General features: G+C 33.6%; 1 protein-coding gene across 1 annotated transcript; it reads left to right on the top strand.

Annotated features, from left to right (window-relative positions):
* Positions 1-675: 675 nt before the first annotated feature.
* On the top strand, positions 676-3238 carry LOC133816349 (geranylgeranyl transferase type-2 subunit beta 1-like). The gene is made up of 9 exons (XM_062248893.1): positions 676-729; positions 809-959; positions 1116-1232; positions 1494-1560; positions 1647-1795; positions 1936-2069; positions 2240-2338; positions 2448-2523; positions 2918-3238. The coding sequence occupies exons 1-9, from the start codon at positions 676-678 to the stop codon at positions 3010-3012; spliced, it is 942 nt and encodes a 313-aa protein (XP_062104877.1). The 3' UTR covers positions 3013-3238.
* The last annotated feature ends 22772 nt before the right edge of the window (positions 3239-26010 follow it).

The raw sequence follows: 26010 nt of genomic DNA, 5'->3' as shown, positions 1-26010 counted from the left end.
GCTCACCACCATACGCGCTGCCCAGGGCTGTCAACCAATGGTCTGAAGCCGTCCGCCTCTTGCACTTTCTGGCGAGATTCCGACTAGCCCGAGCCTCTAGTTTGAAGAAGGGCACGGGGAAGAGGTGTGGGTCTGGGCTCGTGGTCTTCCTCATCTCAGATGCGGGCTCAATAGCGGGGATGGGGATCTACGTACGTTGTGGGGGCTTTGGGGAACAGCTGGGTTTGATATCTCTCTCCCACTTACACTCACGGTAACTCACCTCTCTCCCATGGTATCTCTCTGTGTTGTTATATGTAAATATGATATATATATAGTTGATAGCATAAAAATTAGAGTTGTTGCTATTTTTTTTATTATGCATTCAAGTTGCTTAAGAGCGTGCTAGAGAAGTTTAGACTAGAGTGTATTTTGATTTCTTAGTCGAGGCCTCTTTAAAACCAACTTAGGATTCGCCACTGATTTCATAAAATAACCAGGTCTCTACAGAACCGTGCTTTACTGAAGTAAAACCTTTTCTTGGCTGATCAATTTCATTTCTCAAATGTAAGCCTTTTCTTTTTGTCACACACACACACACACACACACACACACATATATATATGTACACGGACATGTTATGTTCAGGTCTCATAAAAGGGAAATGAAATAAAGTTACTGAAGCTTAATTTGCAGATGGGAGAGTTAGCAGCGGAGAAGCATGCCAATTACATTGTATCAGTGGAAAAGGTCTGTTCTATCCCAAATTACACCCTCATATCGAATAGCGTTTGTATATCTAAAGGTATGTGAAATTTGTTGAAATCAGAAAAAAGGGTCATTTGAATCTGTCGTGATTGAGCATTTGAGAATGAATGGAGCATATTGGGGGCTCACCACTCTTGACTTATTGGGAAAGCTTCATGTTGTGGATGTTGATCAAATTATTTCATGGCTCATAAGTTGTCAACATGAGTTAGGTTTGTAAAAAGATGTTTTTGAAGATTTTTTTTTTAATATATATTGGCTTTTAGATGACGAGGAATGGATTAAGACAGAAAACTTAAAGTTGTTATTGCTATGGAGAAAGTGGTCACTAATTAGTTTCTCTGCCTTATTTATTTATTTTTATACAGGTGGTTTTGGTGGTAACATTGGGCATGATCCACATGTAATGTATACCCTAAGTGTTGTGCAAGTTTTAGCCCTCTTTGACAAGCTTGATGTTCTAGACATTGAGAAGGTGTCAAATTGTATCCTTTTTACCATTTGTTTATGTTCAAATTACTTTTACACAAGTTTGAAAATAAATCTTCTTTCATCTTATTACAAATGTTTAATTTTATTTTTGGCTATGCATTCTGGAGGTAGTGTAGCTTTGCTAGCTTAAAAAAGGATAGATGATTACTTGGCTTATGAGATTTTATAACTTAGCAAAATTGGTAATTATTAGTAATGACTATTGAATGCATAGTCCAATTAAACTTTATTGCGTTACTTAGCTATTAAATCAGATGTTGCTGGGCTACAAAATGAAGATGGATCATTTTCCGGGGATGAATGGGGTGAAGTTGATACAAGGTAGTCTTGTCTCTTATTTTCTTCTTTGCCTCTTGTTTTGTTGAAGTTAGTATTCATTGATTTTTTTTGTCTTTAAATTGCATTAGATTCTCCTATATTGCAATATGCTGCCTTGCATTGGTGCATCAGTTGAATAAAATTAATGTTGAGAAGGCTGTGAAGTATATAGTTAGTTGCAAAAACCTGGATGGTGGATTTGGATGTACACCGGGTGGAGAGTCTCATGTTGGGCAAAGTAAGTTACAAGTCTATTGCAATATGAGTTTATTAAGTTTTGATTTTGGATTTATACCTCGTGTGATTTACTTCTATTGTCAACGTGCTAAATTTAGTCCAGTCAAGAATAACAATGATGTTTTGTCACCATCACTACAGTTTTCTGTTGTGTGGGAGCTCTTGCTATTACAGGGTCTCTGCATCATATCGACAAAGACCTTCTCGGGTGGTGGTTGTGTGAGCGGCAAGTCAAATCTGGAGGTCTTAATGGGCGCCCAGAGACACTTCCAGATGTATGTAGAATTCTTCTTTAAAAAGAAATTGCTTTGTTTATTTTTTATAAGATACATTTAGAGCCCTGCATCTTGGACCTCCACTTATTCATTGAATCATTTGAGCTAGTCTCAAGTGGCAAAAGAAACAAATATTTGTTAAAGCCTATTGAATTAGTTTTCTTAACTAGGTCTGCTATTCATGGTGGGTCCTTTCTAGCCTGATCATGATTGACAGAGTACATTGGATTAACAAGGAAAAACTTGTGAAGTTCATCTTAGACTGCCAGGTAATCTTATAACTATGCAAAGTACTCTTATCTTTCAGATCATCATGTTGGGAACAGGGACATTTTCACTCTTACCTCTGAGGATTGTGGTTAATTTTTGTAATCTCAGGATGTAGAAAATGGAGGAATTTCAGATAGACCAGATGATGCAGTTGATGTATACCACACATACTTTGGTGTAGCTGGTAAAATTACTTAAGTTCTTTCATTTTCTTTTGAATTTGCATGCCGCCCTCTCTCTATGAAAGTTAACAGTCTAGGATGCATTGCATTTTGAAAGCATCTGTAATGCCAAAATTTTGGATTTAACTATTTGTCCTCTATTATAAGTTATGTTCATAAAACTGGTACTATTTCATAGTTTAGGAAGGGTAAGATAATAGAGAGAGACACGTGGGGGATAGTTGAGTAACACTTCTATGGGTTTGCATTTTTTTTTTGTCTACAAAATTTTGAACGTAGGAATTTAGGAAACAGTGTAGTTATCTCTTTGGCTTGTGCCCTAAATTTCATTAGGTGCTAATTAAATGGTCTTTATGTTGCATTTTATTTTTATGACATGAAATATGATTGATGCAAGACTTTCACTTCTTGAATATCCAGGATTGAAAGCCATAGATCCAGCCTATGCTTTGCCGGTTGATGTTGTAAATAGAATTTTCTTGGGCAAATAATGATCCTGAAGAACAACTTATGATTCTAATTATAACTGAACTCATTGTTTTCTATTTTATAGGAAATAAAGAAAATAATATATCTTTATATTGAAGTAGAAATATATTGTTAAAGGGATAATGCTTTGGACATTGTTTTGAATCAAATGCAGTCTCGTGATCGTGGTCATTTGAATATGCCAGCTGATGAAAGAGAAAAGAGACACCAGCATAATTTCATGCATGTAACAACTCATACATCTCAAGGATGGGCTGCAACCTTTGTTAGGAATGCTCATATATAGCATTAGCATTAGCATGTATGATTTATAGATAATGAAACCTTCTCAATGTGGAGATTGACATGTATTCTAGGATTTCAAATTTCACTTTTGTTCTAAGAAGGAAAAATATTTATCTATTCATACCAGCTAGTGTTTCTTTTTCACGCTTTATTCTAATCTAGTGTCATTTTTTGTTTCTCCATTTCAGTGAACTTAATGATACTATTGTGGAAGCTCAACTGAGGACTAGGCAAGTTCCACCTCTCCTTCCTATGAAAGAAACCGTTGATCACTATTTGGAATCCAATAATAGATGATTCTTAGTTTATTTACATTAATTTACTAAGGAATGGAATGAACTTTATGAAGTGTTTTTTTATTTTGGTAGGGGTAACCTTAAAATGATAACTTTATGACTTATTTTAGTATTGAACATTATAAAGAATTTTAGCATTAAACATTTTATTATTGAATGGTTTTTTTCTAGTTTATTTCTAATATATAACATTTATAAATAACTGTTATTATCTTTTACCTACACATAACCATTAAATTTGAACAAAATATAAATTGTGTAACAAACCAATAAAATAATGCTATGTAGGCTAATAAAATGACACCACGTAGGATGCCACATATGATGCCACGCAGAATGCCACGTAGGATGCCACATATGATGCCACGTAGGATGCCACATATGATGCCACGTCATCAGACACGTAAAACTACAAAAACCATGTCAGCATACACGTAGGATGCCATGTCATCAAACACGTCATTTGATGACTCATCAATTGATTTATAACTTAGTGGGGTCCACTGATTCTTTTACCTACCAGTGTTAATAAGTGTAGGTAAAGACTCTTTCCCCACTAACTTTTACCTACCAATCTCTACCAATTCAATATTGGTAGGTAAACCATATTACCCACCATTAGGCTAGTTTTACCTACACTTACAATTGGTAGGTAAAGACCCCATTTTCTTGTAGTGGTTTTGATTATGGTATAGGCTTGTTGAGAGGTTGTGAAATTACTTAGCTCGGACCTGAGGTAAGGAAGTTAGATAGAATTTATGTTTGTTTATGCTATGAATGGTAAGACTATTGTGTGAATGAAATTTTATGAATTATGAATGCCATAATGTGATGATATTTTGGCTTGTATGAATATGTTATGTTATGAATGGATGTTAGCGTGATGAACGCGACACATCAAATGGGTTGCTAAGGATATGAAGACGTAACCCGAGTTACTAAGGATATAAAGATGTAACTCCAAGGGCGAACGTGCCGAGGTTATTCAAGGACGAGAGACTCTTGTTTACCTCAAAGGGTGGCATGGACAAGTTAGCGGGCCATGTTCACAAGGAATTTTGTATGCATGTTCTATGATGTTTATGTTATGATGATGTTATGATATGATGATGTTATGATGCTACGTTATGATGACGATATGATGTTTGTTACGACAATGCTATGATGTATAAAGATGAACGACAGTGTGTGAATTTGTTGTACCTTACTTGCTTATTGTTTGTACTTCCTTACTGGGCTTTTAGCTCACCCCCTTACTTTCCCTTCCAGGTAGCAAATAGGTTTCTCTGTGGAACGCGTGGTGACGTGAGGAGTTCTATCGTCGTGGGGTGTATGGCGTGGGGCATCCTATGGATGGAAAAACGATCACTTTAGGACGCCATTTTAATTACGTGATATTTTAAGAAGCTTTCTAAATTATCAGTGGGACTTAATTATTGGATTTGTTTTCTTTGGAACTTTGCATTAAAAATCATATATTCTTTTAAAACTATTGGGCCCAACTTGCATTGTTTTAAGCAAGTCCCCACTAAGACTTTTATAATAAGTGGATTTTCTTTTATGAACCAATGAATATGTGAACGTTTTATTTAGCACTAGTCTAGGGCATTCTTTACAATTAGATCTAATCATTTCGGCATGTGTTAAATACATTAATGCCGTTCTTGACTCTTAAGCCAATACCATACAACCAGTGCTCAGTACTACCGCTGATCATGACTGATAAGTCACAGCTTCACGATCAATACTAAACACCAATGCCGTTCCCTGACTAATAAGTCAGTGCCATTCACAAGTAAGCAAAGCTGCTATGCATTTATAATGCAATCAATGTCCTTATATAGAGCACTCAACATGCTTCATCAATAACCATGCATGTCACATACTGGGTGCAGTTTCCTTAAGTCCCTTAGCGGTCACCTAATCATAACAAATATGAAATTCCATCAATGAAAATAAATAATAAAAGGTTCATGGTCTAAAACCCCACTCCCGATACCTCGAATCGTACTAAAACAATTAGTAGACTCGATCCCAAGCCTTAGGAAATGAAAACCCGCGCTTAAAACCCTTGAAAACCCACCCTAGCACAAAAGGGAGGGGCGGGCCGCGACGCGTCCCCAATACAGAAACCCATTTTTTTGGGATACAAGGGGCAGGCTGCGACTTGATCTAGTGGGTCGCGGCACGCCTGCTAGATAGAGCCCAGGGGAGGCTCTTCAATGGGTTCAAGTCATGACTTGCATGAACTCGGTCGCGACTTGACCCTGTGAACCCAAATCCCCTGCCTTTCTCTCAATTCAAAACCAGCCAAAACCTTAACAAATCAATCCCATAATCACAACCAATCATTATCACAACATATCCATGGGTTTATCAACAAAACCTAAGCCTTAGACCACTCAAAACATCAACAGAAACCTAATTCCATGATCAAAACCTCAACCTTTAAACTAACCTTAAAAACAGAGTAAAATCTTGAAACTTCAACTGAACACAACCCTAAGCTCACAAGCCTTAATCCTCAAGTTTGAATCCTTACGTTTGCTCCAAAATCTCAACCCGAGAGAGAGATAGAGATGATCATGAGTGAGGATGAGAACCTCTATTTTGCTGCCTTAAGGTTTCTACAGCCTACTAACTTAAGCATATCCCATGGTCAAAAGAAAAAAATGCCCCTAGGGTTAATTAATTTCTTAACAGCCACCCAGGGGCAAAACAATCATTTCCTTCTTATCCCGTTAATTATAATTAACGTCAACCAATTCTCGTTATTCCCAATAATCTCAAATAGTAATTAAATCATATCCCATTACCCATTCATTTCCAGTAATTTAATAAGCATTAAATTACCCACAGAATCACCCCGAGCCCGACAATTAATCCTGTTATGACCAAACCGCTAATCTTGCAACCTAAGATCGTCTCTTGCCGAATAGCTCAAACATATCCACATTATGATGTGGTCTCACCCATAAATCACCAACATGCACATAAATATACAATTATGCTCTTAATAGATCAAAATTATGAAAATGCCCTTCTAATAAAAAGTGGGCCCACATGCATGCAATTATCATCATATAATAATATAATTCACATAATCATGCATAAAATCACATAATTGCATAATAAATCAATTATGGCCCTCCTAGCCCCCTAATCCAGGCATTAAACCACACTAAAGAATTTGGGACATTACAAATAAGATAAGCAAGTATCGTTATTATCTAAACTAATCATATCACAACTTTGACCATCGGTCAATTAAATCTTAATTCTGGGTGATTAATATTATGCTAATTGTATTATTCAAGTCTTTTGATTTGTTCTTTATCAGCTTACCCTACGGACTAGCTCATACTTACATATTGGAGTTTCATAGTATAATTGAGTGGGAGTATTTATCATAGACATGAAATCTATAGCTTCTTTTTAAGAAGTGAAACGATGATTTCCTTATAGCTTGGTTCAAGTGTTAAATGATAGAGTACTCATTTCTGTAATTAAGTTTACGGAAATATCATTTACAGGGAGCTTAGTGGGAGTTAAGGATAAAATACAAATGAGTGGTACAAAGGTAATTTACACGCGTCTCATTAGTAGATTATCTATAGAGGATTGAATGACTGTTATGGTTATAACAATGGAAAATATATTTACATTTGGTGTAAAGTGTTCTATGAATTCAAGAGTGCAATTCTGAGTCTATAGTAGAACCATGAGGAATTAATAAGGTAGTGAGATTATTTGTTATAAATAAACTCACGATAACTTATTGGAGCTTAAGTTCATGGATCCATGGTCCCCATGTCATCTCTTATCAAAATGAATCTAGTAGTCTTGAATGATTAATTTAATTATTAATTAGAAAAAAATCACATTGACTAGTTCAATGAAAATAAATAATGTTAAATTATTTATTGATATTTTGTGAGAAAACAAATAGAAGAAACTTTGAGGATTTTGTTACAAAGTCTCAAAAAGAGAGTATTATAGCCAATTGGGATAATTTTGTTAATGTTGATAAATTGTATTAAATAAATGTCAAAATTATAATTGGTTAATTTTGACAAGTATTTAATTAATTATAATAATTAAATAATTAAATTAAAATAGGAAACTAAAACCTATTTTATGTCCTATCTAATTGCCTATATATAATAGTGTTATAAAATGAATTAGGTCAGATGAGACTTTCACCCACTCTCTCTTAGTTTTCTCTCTAGGAATTCTCTTCTCATGTGTTGAGACTTTCACACACAAATACTCGGTTATTTTAGAGAAAGACTTGGAAGACTATGGTATTGTTTCAAAGCGGTTTGGATTCCTTCTAATACCTAGCATTCGACAAGGACAAAAGGTTAGGGAATCCAAATGCAGTGTTATTCGGTTGCGTATTCATAAGTTCTCTAATCTCTATTGTGCTATTTACGAATCTCTATATAAATATCACATCTATGCATGTATTTATGTTTCTCTATTGTATATTATTTTGTGCAATATGGAGCATGTATATATACTTGTATAAACGAGATCCTACAAGAACTGGGATAAAAAGATTAAGTTTTCGTTGAAATATGGATTTAGTAAAATTTTGAGTAAACAATTTTTTGGACCCTATAATTGACTTGTATTTTTTAAAATAGGCTTTCAATAAATAAAAATGACATTTGATGGCTTTGAAATTTAGATGTAGTTAATATACCAAAGTTATGATCTTGATATTTTTATGAAATTTTACTAAAAGATAAGTTGTCTCAATTTTTTTATTAGAGGGTTTGACTATCATTTAGTGAAGGTTTTGATTAGTTTTGAAAATGATGGCTTTTTGATGAACGAATTTTTTTTTTTTAAAAAAAAAGATAAATGATTTTATAGTTAATATAAACATAAAAATAAATAACTTTACTTTTGGAAATTCTTTGATATCCATTGTATTTAGCTGATTGTGAATTTGGCAATATATATATATATATATATATTGGGTCTAATGCCCTAAAAGTTAGGATTTGTAAGAATAAAATAAAAAAGAATCAGATCTTTTTAATTGAAAAATAAATTCACCAGATTTTATTAATATTATTTTTTCCTTAAACTAGTATTTTAAAAAATAAAATAATGGTTCAAAAACTAACTGATTCCATTTTAAGGTCTCCAAACAAATTTTACAAAATGACCATAAAATTTGAAACTCAAGCTTAAGAGTTAAATGTACAAGTAAGTTTTCTCCCTTTAAGTATTGATTAAACTTAAAACCACCACAATGATTTAAGGTTAAATTTAATAGTAAGATTGGATATGTTAAAGGATAGGGTGAGTTTAAGGTATTATGAGCAAAGAAACATGAGTTATTTCTTAAGATCTCATTGTTTAAAAATAAAGGTTATATTCTAAAAAAGATTGCTTGATCCTACTAATGCCCAGATAAACAATACATAATTTTTCATAATAGTAATTAGAATATGTTTTTGTAAAAACTGAACGACTAAGAAGTTTAGGTTAACATTCAACAAAAAGTTCTTTAACACTTTTTAACATACAAGGTAAGTTCAATATTTTGTTTATCTAGAGCTTATATAGACTTATGGCCTATTTGTATGAACACAAACACATGCATACTCAATGTTGTAGAAACTATATAGCAAGTGACTAATGTTACCTAGCGGATGCTAGTTTCTAGTGTTTTCCAACCGTACATATTACTTGCAAGGTCATCGTACTTACATAGATGCCAGCTAAGAGTGTTTTCCAACTGAGGACTATTTGACTAATAATATAAAAAAAAAAGATCAAAAGATGGGTCGAAGCCCATTATCCTTCAAAATCCTAATATCTATCTCTAACTTTCTCATTCTCTACTACCACTCGCCCCCTCTCTCTTCTCTCCCTCATTCTCCATATATATCGTTCACTCTCGCTCTTCTATATTTTTTTCTTGTTTTGCAGATGGTGGTTTGTGACAATTATGGTGGTTCGAAGAGGTGGTGGAAATTACTTCTGGGGGCTACCGGTAAGTTCCCACTTGATCTCACTCGGTATCTATCTCTTTCTCTCACATTTTGTAGTACATCTGGGCTCGTTGTGGTGTTTCGTCATTTTACATTGTTTTTAAAGTTTTGCAACGATGTAAAAGAGATGCTATAGAGATCAATAGTGTTGGTTCTAAAGTGACACCTCTGATGGTGTCAATCACTGTGACAGTCAGAATCTTGTGATCCGCAGAGGGAAAGACCGGGTAAAAGCTGTGCAATCCCACACCACCTGGGGAAGCTTAAGTGTGATGATTCTAAGATTGTGTAGGTATGGGACTATAGAGTTGAAGAGGGCTTAAATGGATTGATGGGTACTACCTATGCCAACAAGATGCATCTTCGTTTCGGTATCCCATCACTTGAGAACTCCAAAGTTAAGCGTGCTTGACCTAGAGTAATCTCATGATTGGTGACCTCCTGGGAAGTTTTCCCAGGAAGCGTGCGAATGAGGACAAAGCACGCTGGAAAGACTCGTGTTGGTTTGTGGGGCCAGTCGTCATTCTAGGAAGTAGCCATAGTGATGTGGGGCATCACAAATGGTATCAGAGCCTTGACCCAATCAGAAGTGTGGCCGACGGGGACATCGGACCCCTAAGGGTGGGTGATTGTGACTGTCAGAATTCCGTGATCTGCAGGGGGAAAGACCGAGTAAAAGCTGTGCAATCCCACACCGCCGGGGGAAGCTCAAGTATGATGATTCTAAGACTGTGTAGGTATAGGACTACAGAGTTAAAGAGGGGATTGATGGGTACTACCTACGCCAACAAGATGCATCTTCTTTTCGGTAGCCCATAACTTGAGAGCTCCAAAGTTAAGCGTGCTTGACCTGGAGTAATCTCATGATGGGCGACCTCCTAGGAAGTTTTTCCAAGAAGCGTGCGAGTGAGAACAAAGCACGCTAGAAAGATTCGTGTTGGTTTGTAGGGCCAGTCATCATTCCAAGAAGTAGCCATAGTGATGTGGGGTGTCACAATCACGATAGCTGAATAGAGGTTGATTTTGTAACTGACACAAATGGAAAAATCTTTAGTTTTTAAGAGATGTCAAAACCCTTTTTTTTAGTACTATAGGCCTATGGAATCGTCCAATGCCGCCGATTGTGAAACCCTTTTTTTGTGAAGTGTACTAGGATTAATGCCCTAAAAGCATGTAAAGACATTTTATTGAATTAAATAAAAAGAACAATTTTATAATATTTGAATATATATATTGTTTGAATTAATTATATGATAATATCAAGAAAATTCCTTATTCATTCATGAGAATACAAAGAGTATTAGTACGAGAGAATTAAGATCATATATAATGAATAAAATAGTCAGTAACATATTAAAGTAAGGAATCTTTAATGAATGGTTACTAGTGTGGTTTACTAAGCATACGTGATGCAGGTGATCTAGAATCAGATTAATGATGTGGATAGACATTTTAGAAAAGGTGTTGTATAAAATAGAGATTATATATGACATTACCGATAAGAACTAATTATTTTTGTAAACTTGTCGTTTGACATAAAGACTTGATTCTTATCATAATAGATGATCATTTGTAGATCAGTCTAAATCCTGAGTATTCATGAACACTTGTTTGTGTTTATTGATCTTTTGATTAACTCGTTAAGGTTTCTTAGTATAATGAGGCTAATGACTTTTGTTTTGAAGATTCAATATCATGAATGGCTGGGAACATGAATTACAATAATGGAATCCATACTTTCCTAACAGATTGAATATTGGTTCCCTTAAGGGCTAATCCTGGAACTGAATGGTTATTGAGCTAAAATCTATAATTTGATTATAGATTAATTATTCACTAGTGAATTAATGATACTTAAGGATTAAGAGGTAATTAGAAGGGTAAAACAGTAATCTTGACCAGCTCTAATTAACGAACCAATTGATGGAGGACAAATCTACATCTATTGATTATATCAATGGAATACAAGTGAAAACTCTGCAAATATAATTCTATCAATACTTAGAGTGCAATTACATATTTATAGTGGAGTAATCATGGATTTAATAAATAAGATTATTGGATTAAAGAGTTTAATTAATAATGTGGTTTATTGGAGCTTTGTATTATAGGTCCATGGTCCCCTGATCACCTCTCTCTTACATTGTCAAGGGTAATGATGTCAAAAGAAAGATTTGTAGAGAGAATGACTTAATTGCAAATGAATTAATTTTCTAGGGTAATAAAATAATTGTGTGATAGTTATGGGCAATTGATTAATTATGAATTAATTAATTATTTAACTGTATAGTTTTTATTTTGAAAAACTATAGGTTAAAATAAATATTAATCCTGTTCGGATTAATATGTAAAGAGAGATTAATAATTATCTTATTTAGAATAAGATATTTATTTATTTAAAACTAATATTTTTAAGATAAAATTAATTTTGAATTAATTGATATTTATTTTGGGATAAAAATATTATCTTAAATATTAATTAAATAAACAAATGAGAAAATCAAGATTCACCTTAATGGTGTGGCACCACACATAGGGATTTTCTATCTCTGGATTTGAATTATGAATTTCAAATTATTTATTTTATTTAATTATGATTTTTTAAATATGATTTAAATTAATTAATTAAATAAGGTTATAACTGATCACTTTTGTTTTAATAAAATAAAGATTATTTAAATTAGTTAATTATCTTTATATTCCTAAAAAGAAGGTTATGGTTTTTTACAGACTCTCTCTCAGAAACAGAAGCAGTTTTCCTAAACATGAAAATTATTCAATTCCTCTTCTCTCTATCAAACCTCTCAAGATCTCATGTGTTGAGTATATCTAGAGAGTCATAAAATAATCTTTTGAATCCTATGTGCCCACACATGTCCTTGTGTGTTTGAGGATTGGTCTAGAAGATCAAGGTGTGAGCTTTCAGAACTTGGATAAGATGATTGTTGATTTTATACAAAAAAATTCGAGGACATTTGATGGGCTACAAGAGGTAATCTCAAATCTGATTGTAAGTAATTTAGTATGTATATATGTGTGTGTGTGTGTGTATGATATTGACTGGTAATAATAATTATTTTAAAGGGCCCATTCTCCGCTTCGTATCTCTGATTTGCTCTTTTAATACCAACAATTGGTACCAGAGCAGTCTATATATATATATTAAATGTTGTGTGGGTTTGTTGCATTTGCTATATGTATGTTGATATATATATATTGAATGGATGGATATTTTTTTTTGAATGTATGGTTGAATGATGGATCGTTAATTATATGGTGCTATTGAGTTAGGAATTTGAATTTCTAGATCTTGTGTAAGTCATAAAGGGCATAGGCTTTTGACAAATTTTATTTTTGAAATTAAGATCTAAAAAATATGCACACAAGAAAAAGAAGAAAAATTGACTCGAGCCATGCACCTTGGAGGCACACGGCTCGAGCCTCGCACCTGTACGAGCCCAGTCTCCCAGCCACCTGCTCACGCGCGAGCCTCAGGCTCCCTTGATGCGCGCGTCGCCCAGCCCTGCACACCTGCACCCTGCGCACTAGTAGCTAGCCCATGCCCCTATGCTGTGCGGCTCCCCCCAGTTGCCTAAATGCCCTCCTGCGTGCGCCTGCCACCTAACTGCATGCACCCGAGCCCCTTGGCTCACCTTGTAGCTGCCGACCCTAGTGATCCAGGGCACCATTCTTTGTGCAATTATCTTTTATTTAATTAATTTTTAAATTATTTGAATGTACAAGATTAGTAATCTTATTTTATTGAGAGAATAAGCATTCTTGGAGTCTTGAAAACAAGTCAAAGGCTATTTTGAAATTTTATTTCTATTTTTTCATAGGTTGTAAATTTAGAAATACCCAATAGTACTCGATTCATCATTTATTCTTTATTTATTTATTGTATTTATTTAAATAAATGTTAATTAATGTTTGATTGATAACATGATCATGCATTAGTCAATTACATGTCATTCATGAAGCCACACACAATTTTTTTTTTATTAATCATGCATCTTTTAGAAACATGATAACGAAGGATTGTCCTAATTGTTTATGTGAATTGGTTTGGAGAAATCAATTGCATCTATACTACTAAGTAATAAAATAGTTAAAATTTGGTAACTCACAACATAATAAAGGCAATATTTTTTATAGACCTTTAAGATAACCAACTTTATTTAAAAAGTGTTTTAATAAAGTTAGATGAATGTAATGGGTAATTATCTAAATCACATTAATTGTAGAAACATGCTCTTTTATAATTAAATGTATTTTGTAATTAATTACATTCATAGGGTATTGATAAACTAGTAATGAATTTAGAATTAATTGATTAGTTTTATAAAACACATTATTTTTAAAATAGTAAGTAGGAGAAGGTGAACATCTCAATGTGACCTATGGTCTCCATTATTAGTACATCACCGTGAGATACGAATAGGGACCCAAGGCGGCTTTGTTTGTGTCCCCCTAAGGAAGGTTTCTAGACATATTAATACCAAGATTGGCTTCTTACAAAGATAGGAAAGAGTGATATATTTTAGGCTTGACCGACACTAAGGTGACACTCTCTAAGTTAAGTCATGAATTCTGAAATAATGGCTTACACTTTATTTTTAAAAGAGAAAATAAAGAGTTATTTTGAGTTTTAAATTATAAAGATAAGATTGTCTTATAAGCTATCTGAATTTAACTTGACTGACCCTAAGGCGACACTTTATTTGTTGGATAGTTTTATCAAGGAAAAGTAAATGTTTATTTATGTATTTTAATTGTTGCATTCATGCATGGAATTTAGTTTCCTAATAATTGATATTTTTTTTCTCAAATAGTAATATTATTGTATTTTATTTATTTTGAGTCATAAAATGTTGCCTCCCAATTATTTTCCTATTATGTGCCTAGTGATGCATCAAAGGATTGATGATCATATAAGTAAAGTGAAAATAACTAAAGAAGATGGAGGATGGATAAATTCAACTTTCTTTATTTTTCTGGCTAAAAAGCTTAAACATATCTACAATGAAAAATGACCTCCTCCTGTACCAAGAAAGGATGCAAGGAAAGAGGAACATGAAAAATATACTGACTGGATGAGATCAAATCACATGGCGGGATTTTACATTCTTAGTACCAAGGAAGAAAAGCTAAGGAAAAATTTCGAACACGTTGAATATGCTCGTGATACATGGAATGTTGTCTATGAGGATATACAGAGAAGACTGCAATCGCAAAAAAAGTAGATATGATTTATTTTTACCTTAGACTTAATAGTGGATTATAACATATAACATTTTGAATATTTGATTTGGAAACCACTAAACATATTTTTATTCTTCTTTACAGACACTTGAGCAATCAAGAGGAACTTGCAGATGGAGACAAAAAGGGAAATAAGAAGAGAGAGAAAGCTTCTAGTTCAAGAAAGTGTTGAAGAAAGCCCTTTTATTTTTTTAATTCTTTAGTTATTATTAAAATAAAACTTTATTGTTGTCTGAACAATGTCTTAGTTTGTTTCTTTTAGTATTTTCAATTTTATTGCGCGTATTAACTTTAGAATATTTTATTTCACTACAAGAAAAAATATTTTCAATAACACCGAAAAAGTATTATCAAATATATACCATAACACTTTTTGATGTGTTAAGGAAAGCAGTTTTATAGTAGGTCGGAGCACTTTGCATAACACTTTTCCATAGTTATAGACATATGTTATGGTATAGCCTACGATAACACTTTTGTTGTGTTATTTTAATGGTTAGATAAGTATTTCATTATGCTATTTATAAATAGATTATATAACACTTTTTATACTTATAAAGTAGTGTTATGATACACTTTATAATAACACACTTTCTACATTATAAAAAATAGTTTGCATAACATAATTTTATGCTTATAAACCAGTGTTATTGTAAAAGATACAATAACACATTTTTTGTATTATTCTAATATTTGGATAAGCTTGACTTATTATTATATAAACTTGTACATTATAATTATTTTTTATTGCTTTAATTCAAACCCGCTTCATTTAATATACTTAAGACACCCTTAACATTGTACAAATATATTTTTGAGTACCTATTATATGGTCATAACACAAATAACTAAATAATTGTGTCAAAATACATTCAAGATTATCTAAAAAACATTCCAAAAGTCTTAAGATATTCAACACTGCCTAATTAACATAAACAAAATATTCTCACAATAGTCAACAAAATAGTCTTAATCAGTTGCATATTCACAAGTAATGGTAGGAATTCATAATCTTCCAAATGTCACCATAACAAAGCCTTCCAAATCGGATTTTATTTTGTACTTCACTTGTTGAATATGGTAAATAAAACATAAAAGAAAAACTAATGATGTCATGAAATATCATATCATTCATCTAAAATAGTTAATAATATTATGACGCATAACCAAATTTACAATAATTGAGTTTGAATAATAAAAAATTTATTATATTACAGACATTACTACAACTATCTATACTCAAATGACCTTAGAACTTTAATTAAATGGTGCATAATATTAATTCAAATTGGCCCCGCTATCATTTTGTCTTTCTCATTTTCCCTATCAAATCAATCAAATAATACTATCATAATCTTGGATTGCATATTAGTTAATGTTGAACAAGCATTTATATAATCAAATAACCAAATAAATGCCTCTTGGAATAACCTTTTGAGAAGGCCATGCAACTGTTGAACCAATAACTTCTCGTATAGTAAGAATCGCATAGTTAGGACGAAATAAATAAGAACCAGGCACAACAGCAACATCAACCCATACACACATAAAATCTAGTCCAAGAGGATTTCGTGCACCTCTAAGTCAGGATCACTAGAATCCTAACGGCCTTTAGCAATAATTGCATCTGACCAATCGAGCAAGTAGCAAGAATTCCTTGCTTCTGTAAAGTTATGGCCCTTTTTAACTCCAACACTCTGCAAAATTAATTTTGAAGACAGTATATTAGTTTTTGTATTTGTTTCCTTAAAAAGAAAGAAAACAATTTGAAGAATCACCTTAGGAGAAGGAATATTGTTGGATTGTGGAATATTGTGGGATTGCCCCTCACTTGTTGTTGCTCTTCTGCTCTAAATATAAACAACAAGATAAGTTTCATTTCAAAAATATAAATTTTTAATTATATAAGTGCGAGAACGAATTGTTACCAAGTGTCCTTGAAGTAGATTCAATATTTTAGTAATTTTAATCTTCATATTTAGCTGCTCTTCTTCAAACAATGTCATCTTGTCTTTACAAATATTAACAACAATTAATTTTGACCTTGTTACCCCCCTTCCTTGTCCGATTAAGCACCCAAAATTTGGATTACCAAATAATTTTGTTAATGCATCCTCATCGGTATTGTTTGTAGTTCCAGATTTTGGGTCTTCGCGTATAATTTCAGCCAATTCTCCCTACATATAAATTAGTACATCTAATGTACAATAATGGTGAACAAGTATAAATATCCAAAATTAAATAATAAATACTCACAAAAACTTTAGATGTTGTTTAGTTGATTGGTTCACCATTCTTATTGAACTAGATCTTCCCCGTGATGAAACCATGTTTTGTATGATTTGTCCATGCCGTACAAAACTAAGTATTCTACAACCTCATCCGAATGTGGGTGTCTTAGATTTTGACATTTGTTGCATGGACAAAGAATCTTACTCGGAAAACCGACATTCATTACTGCAGTCTTCACAAACTCCCTAGCTTTTCTCTCATATTCCTTTGTAGCTCTACAATTTTGAAGGATACTTCAATAATAAAATACCAAAACTTAAACTTAAACTATATAATTTTATTTGCTAACCTGTTAAGATGGATCCAAGTTTTATCCATCTGCATATCATAAGCATAGATATAAAAAAGCTAATCACAATTCATATGTATAATGTTTTATTATTCAAACCCTAAGGTTGGGGATGTAAAAACTACCCTTATTCACACCCCATACGATATATCTATCAATATATCAAACCAATTCAAGCAAACACAATTTATTTCTAAGAAGATAATACATAATTCTAGATAAAATCTGACATCATTTACCATATAAAACTTACCTAACCATCTATCAATACCAAGTAAAAAAATTAAAACAACACACAATAAGTTTTCTTCCTTATATCACCGCAACACACACATTTTTTTTTCCAGAACCTACTTCTCTAAGACACAGAAGTTTTCAACCTTCCGTTATCACCGCAACACACAATTTTAATCTCAGAACCTACTTCTCTATGAATGAATATTTAAGATATTCAAACTCCTATAACATTTGTATAATATTAATAAAAGAGTTAAGAGAACATACTTCCGTACCTCTTGCAATTAATAATCAAGTTAATTAACTTTGCAATGCTCTTTGTCAATTCGATTCACAACCTAAAGAATATAATCAATAGCTAAAAGATTAATATAAAATTAAAATTAGATGATACAATAAGTAAAAAAATTCTTTTATATATTAATTTATTGGTATATATGGTTATTATATTATTAATTTTTCTCTCAACATATATTTTGTACATAGTAAAAATGTTTTCCAACAAAAAGTACGTACATGTAATTACAACTAGTCTCCATCAATTATTCTTAGGTACTTTTGCAAAGTGCATACACATATTTACACTTCTTTTTTAATGACCGCACCCAATAAGTGAGGATTAAAATTTTAAGTTTCCTATGCCACAAAAAAAAGTTTCCTATATTCAATTTTCCTCTTAATAATAGCGGAGCACTACTCAATTTCTAATGTATCAAAATCAATCAAATAATATTTAATCAATTAAAATGCTAACCAAAGTAATACATACAACAACTAAAGTTTGTCTTGATCATTTTAATCCATTAAATAATATTTAATCAATTAAAAGTAGTATCTAAAGTCATTCTTCCAACAACTAGCAATCAAAATAATATATCAATACTAGTAGTATCATTTTAAAGCAAACAATTTTTTTTGGGTAAAACTAATAAGTAACTAAATGAAATAATAGAAGAAAAATAAAAAAAATCAAGTAAAATAATAAATAAAACAAAGCAGTATGTTACAAAGAGTGCCAAAGTACATACCTGATTAGCAGTTGAAGCAAAGACAACTAAAACATGACTTGCAGTATCTAATATATAGCTGCTTTCGAAGACACAAAATACTCAATAAAATCTTTTGATTCAATCTGCAATCATTTTTCAATATAAGATATTAAAATTAATTCAAATATAGAAACCATAGTATATGCATGCATGTATATCTATAATTGGGATATTGTTACAAGCAATAAAAAAAATGCACAAAAAGAGACATGACTTAATAACTTATAGTTTAGATCATTATGTAGTACAGAATGTTTCAAGCTATGAGATCATTATCTCAATAAAATTTTGGTATTTAAGAAACATTTTTTTTTATTTGTTAATAATATTTGTGCTTGTTGACTTTTCTTTCCATTCTCATATTTTGAGTATCCTGAGTCCTTGACATTCAAGCAGCAGCTATGGAGACTGAGAGACATATGTTTAGCAGGTTGTTTTACAAATGTTTCATGGAAAGAATATATTTGTAGCCTCATACATATTAAGTTGAATGATCTCACCTGAAAACTAGACATCTTATATGTTCATTTGTGGGGCTCAACAATGTCAAAAAAGTTAGATAATAGGGTATAACTATTTATGATTTCCCTGAATACAAAGTTTGGGCAAAAATATTTTAAAAAATACTTCAAGAAACTATGCTACAAAAAAAAAAAAAAAGTTATGCAAAACAATATAACTTCACATATACAAATGTGAAAGGAACTCATATATAATCCTTATACACATATGATAATTATATCTTTGGATTTTATTATTTATATATATTTCAATTTCCAAACTCTTAATTAAAAGGAATACTGAAAAGAGAAGTTTTAGTTGAAAATTAAGGAAAAAAAGGAGAAGATGATGGACACCACATAACATATATGCATGAATAATATTATTCAGATTTAGGATAAGATAATAGAAATTATTAAATATATATGAATAAACATGTATGTTCCTCATGTAATGCATTTAGTTTAATAAGACCTACACACCCACGATAGTTTCAACTGCCCACATTGAATGTTGTAGGCTAGAGAACCACAACCATATAAACTAGGGTAACAATGAATGAAAAATGAGCATTCCCAGATTACTATGAAAACTACATGAGGATACAATAAATTTCTTCTCGTAAAATAATTTGATTAAATAGAATGGATAGACCTCTCTTAAAACCAATCTCTAAAACAAAATTTAGTTAAACATTTCTACAAACAGTTTATAAGAAATCTACCAGTTACAAAATGTTAAACAAAGTAATTAGTTAATTGATAAAGGTAGTTATTTGTACATAGCTTTTGTTAACTGTATTTATACTTGGCCTATTGGTTGGTTGCCAAGTTGCTAGAATTTTTATTCTTTCATTTGATTGTACATATAAATACAACTATTCTATTATGTACCCTTATCATTTTAAGTGGAACACTACTCTAAATTCTCTCAGCCGTGCTGCATTAGTCTTCTTCTTCCATCTCAAAACTTACCACTTCACAGTTCACAAACATAAAAGGATCCCGAGTCAAACTATATAGGCATATACATACATATTTATATAATATGTATATGCATTAACTAAAGAGATGCACCAACAAATAATAACTCAAAATTATTTAAAGTAGCAAAACTACAAGGAAACAAAAGACAAAAAGTTTCAAATGAGGATGACACATATCTTTGGCATCTTAGACTTGGTCATGTACGTCTAGACAGGATAAACCGGTTAATAAAAGATGGACTTGTGAGAGAACTAAGAGTTGGAACTCTTTTGATTTGTGGATCTTGTCTAGAAGGAAAAACGACCAAACGTCCTTTCTCAACAAAAGGGAATAGAGCTAAAGAACCTTTGGAGTTTGTACATAGTGATGTATGTGGTCCAATCAATGTACAAGCAAGAGGTTGGTATGAGTACTTCATCATTTTTATTGACGATTACTCAAGATATGGCCATACTTACTTAATACTTAGGAAATCTAAAACCTTTGGTGAGTTTCAAGAATTCAAAGCTCAGCCTGAGAAGCAATTAGGTAAGATTCTTAAAACACTTCGATCTGATCGAGGTGGACAATATTTGGATTTAGAATTCAAAGATTTCTTGCTGGTGCATGGTGTTCCATCCCAACTCATAGCACTAGGAATGCCACAACAAAATGGTGTTTCTGAAAGAAGAAACAGGACCTTCTTAGACATAGTTAGGTCAATGTTAATCTACTATGCACTTCCTCTCTCATTCTAGAGATATACACTTCAAACGGCAACTTAAATTTTGAATGTAGTCCCATCTAAGACCATAAGAAAAATGCCACTGCAACAGTAGAATGTAAACAAACCTAGTTTGCACCATTTCTGCATTTGGGGACGTCCTGCTCATGTTCTTAGACCTAAATCAGGGAAACATGATTCAAGGTTTGAAGTGTACATTTTTTTGGGCTACACTCCAGAAACCAGAGGCAGTTACTTCTATAGTCCCAATGACCAAAAGGTATTTGTTTCAACAAATGTGACATTCCTTGAACACGACTATATGAACAATTGTAAACCTCAGAGGAAAGAAGTTTTGGAGGAACTCACAGCTGATAAGATTCCATCACTTTCATCTTCATCATTAAATTATAAATGACAAATCGAGGAAACTACTATTCCTGGAAAAGAAATCCAGGTGCAACATCATAATGGGAGGATTGTCAGATAACCTGTTCACTACGAACATGAGGCACATGTCCTTGTTTTTGATACTGACAAGGATGATCCATTAACCTTTAAAGAGGCAATGGATGATCCTAAAAAGGAGAAATGGCAAGAAGCCATGAGCCAAGAAATTTAATCTATGTATTCCAATTCTGTCTGGGAACTTGTAGATTCACATGAAGATGCCAAGGCCATTGGGTGCAAATGGATATACAAGAAGAAAAGAGGTGTAGATGGTATAGTGGAGACTTTCAAAGCAAGGATAGTAGCCAAAGGCTACACTCAAAGAGAAGGTGTTGATTATGAAGAAACATTTTCTCCTTTGGCCATGCTTAAATCCATTCGAATCCTCTTAACCATAGCTGCCACCTATGACTATGAGATATGGCAAATGGACATCAAGATAGCCTTTCTGAATGGCTATCTTGATGAAAGTATCTATATGGTACAATTAGAATGGGAAGATCAAAAGGTATGTAAGTTGTTGAAATCCATTTATGGATTAAAGCAAGCATCTAGATCTTGGAATATCACATTTGATGAAACAATTAAAACATATGGCATCGAACAAAATGTCGACGAAGCATGTGTGTACAAATACATCAAAGAAAAAGTAGTGGTTTTCCTAGTTCTTTACGTGGATGACATTCTCCTCATTGGAAACAATGTAGAGACATAGTCAAACGTGAAGAAGTGGTTATCCAAAAAGTTCCAAATGAAAGATTTGGGCAAGGTGAGCTATGTTCTAGGAATCCAAATCCTAAGGGATAAATAGAACAAACTCTTGGAACTTTCTCATGCTAATTATATAAATAAAGATCTTGAAAGATTCTCTATGTAGAATTCCAAGAATGGTCAGTTACTGACCAGACATGGAATTACTCTTGCCAAGGAACAATGTCCTAAGACACCTCAAGAGGAAGATGATATGCGAAAGTATCCCTATGCTTCAGTAGTTAGGAGTCTACTGTATGCCATGTTGTGTGCTAGACTCGACATATGCTATGCAGTAGGGATTGTGAGTCATTATCAATCAAATTCTTGTTTGGAACATTGGTTTGCGGTAAAGCACATTCTCAAGTATCTTAGGAGAATGAGAGATTATATGCTTGTATATTCACGGGGTGAGTTGAACCCTACTAGATACACTAATTCTGATTTCCAATCTGTTGACCTATGAAATTGGCCAACGGTCGTATGTACAGTATACGACACCTTTTGAACGAAATAAATATAATATACGAGAGAGTACAAATATCTTGAACATACACACAGAAATTTTATAGTGGTTCAGTCCTATTCTGATGAACAGTAATAATCTAATACAATTAGTTTTTAGTATTGAATTACTCGATAGAAAATTACACTGATGAACATAAGTATTCACTCGTTGCTAATTTTCCCAGAGTTTCTCCCAAAAGATTCGTCAGACCATCCCCTTCAATGAAGCCCTAGGTCCTTTATTTATTGTACCCAGGGGCTGTTACATGATCAGTCATACTGGGATCATGGTTTGGTACACTATTATTAGGTAGTGGAGATACGTGTCCAACTCCTTGTGATTATGAGATCGTTTGTCTTCTCTTTGTTTCTCTAGATCGTGGTAGACAATGCACGATTGAAACCTCTTCGAAAATGCCAAGTATAGATTGGTCTATGAAACTTAGGTGCTAGGCTCGACGACCCTTTAGAGCTTGGGTGCTAGGCCTGTGGGTCCTCTGGGTGCTAGGCATGTTGATCTTGTGGGTGCTAGGCTCTGAACGAGTGTGAGTTTTATCCATTTTTGGGAGAGTAGGCCAACCACCATATGGAGGATAGGGTGGGCCGACCACCCCGAGGGGTTCTTGGGCATAGTTGGGCCGACCACCCCTAGGGGTTGGGGTCAGGCCGACCACCCCTAGGGGTTAGGGCCAGGCCGACCACCCCTAGGGGGTTTTGGCCTGGTCGACTTCTCTATAGGTCCTGGACCTATCTGTTTTGCTCAGCGGTCTTTTTTTTCAATACTTCGCCGTTTTTCCCTGATTTGTGATGCCACTTTCCACTTTCTCATTTGCCACATCATCCCTGGATTTTTTAGGGATAACATTCCCACCCCCCCCCCCCCCCCCACGTTTATTTTACAGTAAACTTGATCTGGCCCAAGAAACATATCGTAGCAGTACTGTAACAGCAAAGTCCCTTAAGGAATTACATAGCCCTTTTATCAACTATCGATAATTTTTTTAGCACTAATTTTTCAAGGATAATTTGTAATTCCTAAAAATAACTAGATTTTTCAAAAAAAATTAATTTTCTAAAAATTTAGTATATTTTTCAAGGAAATTTGAAGTCCTACATTTCTCAAGGAGTTGAAGTCCTAAAAATAAAAAAAATCAAGGAATTTAAATTCCTAAAAATATAAGATATTTTTCAAGGAATTTGAATTCCTAAAAATACCAGATATTTTTCAAGTAATTTGAAATTTTAACCATGCCAGATATTTTTCAAGGAAATTTGAATTCCTAAAAATATATGGTTGGCCTGAGAGGCTATAAGTAGGACCTCACTTCTCACTTCCTTGCTCTGTCCGCCTCAGCTATATGATTCTCCAAGCGTGATTTCTCCAATTTTTCATCAAACTCATATCTTTATTTGGGTAAGTATTTTCTCCTAACCCTTTCATCAATTAATTAAAATGTGCTTAGATTTAGAAGAAATACTTTGAATCTTTGAGGAATTTGTCTTAATCTCCTTGTTTTGTTTTATTTTGATCCAAAATAATTAACTTGTTTGAATCAAGTCTGCAATTTCTCTATAATTTCCTTAGCCTGGATGATTTCCAGGTTTACAAACCCTAGCACATGCGATTTCAGGTTTGTGAAAGCCTAGTATTGACCATGATTTTGGCCAACGACGAATAGACATCAAAAGCACAATAAGCCTTCAAGAGAAAATACGACACCAATAATTTTATAGTGGTTCAGCCCCAATTTATTAGTAATAGCCTAATCCACTTGGAGTTGTGATATATAGAACCTACACTTAAGATCAGATGAACCTGTGTCAACTAATTTTCTTAAATGTAAGTGAAAAAGTACAGAATTTCTCTCTAAAGAATACAAATTTTCTCTCAGAACAATACCCCAAGAATACCCGAGTTCCCAAAAGCTTAGCCAAAAAAATTAGAATCAACCCCATCTTAATGATGCCATGAGCTCTTTGTTTATAGGATCATGGATCGTACAATCAAAATCCCCCAACAATCGGGATAATTGGGTTGTTCTAACCAACTCTTAACTAATAATCAAAATCAAATTTAAAATACAACAATAAGCGATTTCCTCGGGATAACTGAGAGATTCTCGCTGTAGGTGCGGATGATTCTAACTGAAATCGTTACTGAAACTTTGTTGAAGAGTCACTGGCCTGAGTTTCTGATTTATCTGGTCGGCCAACTCCACTCCCTGCAGTGAGATCAGTCGGCCATATCACTCTTCGGGTTAGGAAAAACATCTTCATAAGCTGACTGGCCAGAAAAACTTGATTCCTAAAGTGACTGGTCGGCCAAAACACTTTACTGGTCGGACAACATATTTTACTGGTGGGATAATACTATTTTCTGAAGTGGCTGGTCGGACATAACTTTTTACTGGTCGGTCAAAAGCCTTACTGGTCGGACAGATATTTTACTTGGTCAGTCAAATTACTTCCTAACCAGATAAATCAATTTCATGACTAGTAATATCACAACTCCGAAGATTAATTTAAAACCTTTTCACTTCTTTAGTCAACACATTTATTGACTTTTAATGTGTAATTCACTACCATGAATTGCCACTTATCACTTTTGATTGCCACGTCATTGAACGAAATTTTGAGGATAACACCTAGGATAGGCAATATCCAGGGATGTAAAACCCTAGGCCGACCACCTCTTTGAGATCCAATAGCTTGGAAATTTCTAGGATTCTAAACCCTAGCATAGGCGATTTCTAGGGTTGTCCATTCCCTCATGGGCCGACCACACCTAGGGTTTCCATTATGGGTCGAGTACCATTAGGGCTTCCCTTGCATTTCCCTTGCCTTATGAGATTTCTAGGGATGTCCATTCCCTCATGGGTTGGCCACCCTTAGGGTTTCGATCATGGGTCGAGCACCTTTAGGGCTTCCCTTGCATTCCCTTACCTTATGCGATTTCCAGGCCTAGGGATTAGGGTTTAGGTCGACTACCCCTATGGTTTGCTTATGCTCCTGAAAATTTTCAGGGTTACATACACATCATAGGCCGAGCACCCTAGGGTTTATATTATGGGCCGACCACCACACCCCTGGGCAAGGATCGAGGGTGGTCGGCCCAAGCATAAGCCGACCACCTGGAACCCTAAATTTTTGTCTCTCCACCCTTACTAATATTCGTGGGGTCTTCCTTGTACTGTACAATTTATTGGAGACTTTAACTTTAGTCCTCTAGCATTTTTCTGAGGTCTGCATCCCTAGGGTGTCCAGCCTAAGGTGTTAGGCCGACCACCTATGCCTCTACTTTCACGCTTTGTAATCTTAGGTTCTCAGGGTGGTCAACGCAGGCTTAGTTTCATTGGGCTGACCCCCTATATAGGTTTTTTCC

The sequence above is a fragment of the Humulus lupulus genome, chromosome 2, assembly GCF_963169125.1.
Source record: "Humulus lupulus chromosome 2, drHumLupu1.1, whole genome shotgun sequence".
Classification (NCBI taxonomy): Eukaryota; Viridiplantae; Streptophyta; class Magnoliopsida; order Rosales; family Cannabaceae; genus Humulus; species Humulus lupulus.
This window is presented reverse-complemented; position numbering and strand designations above follow the sequence as displayed.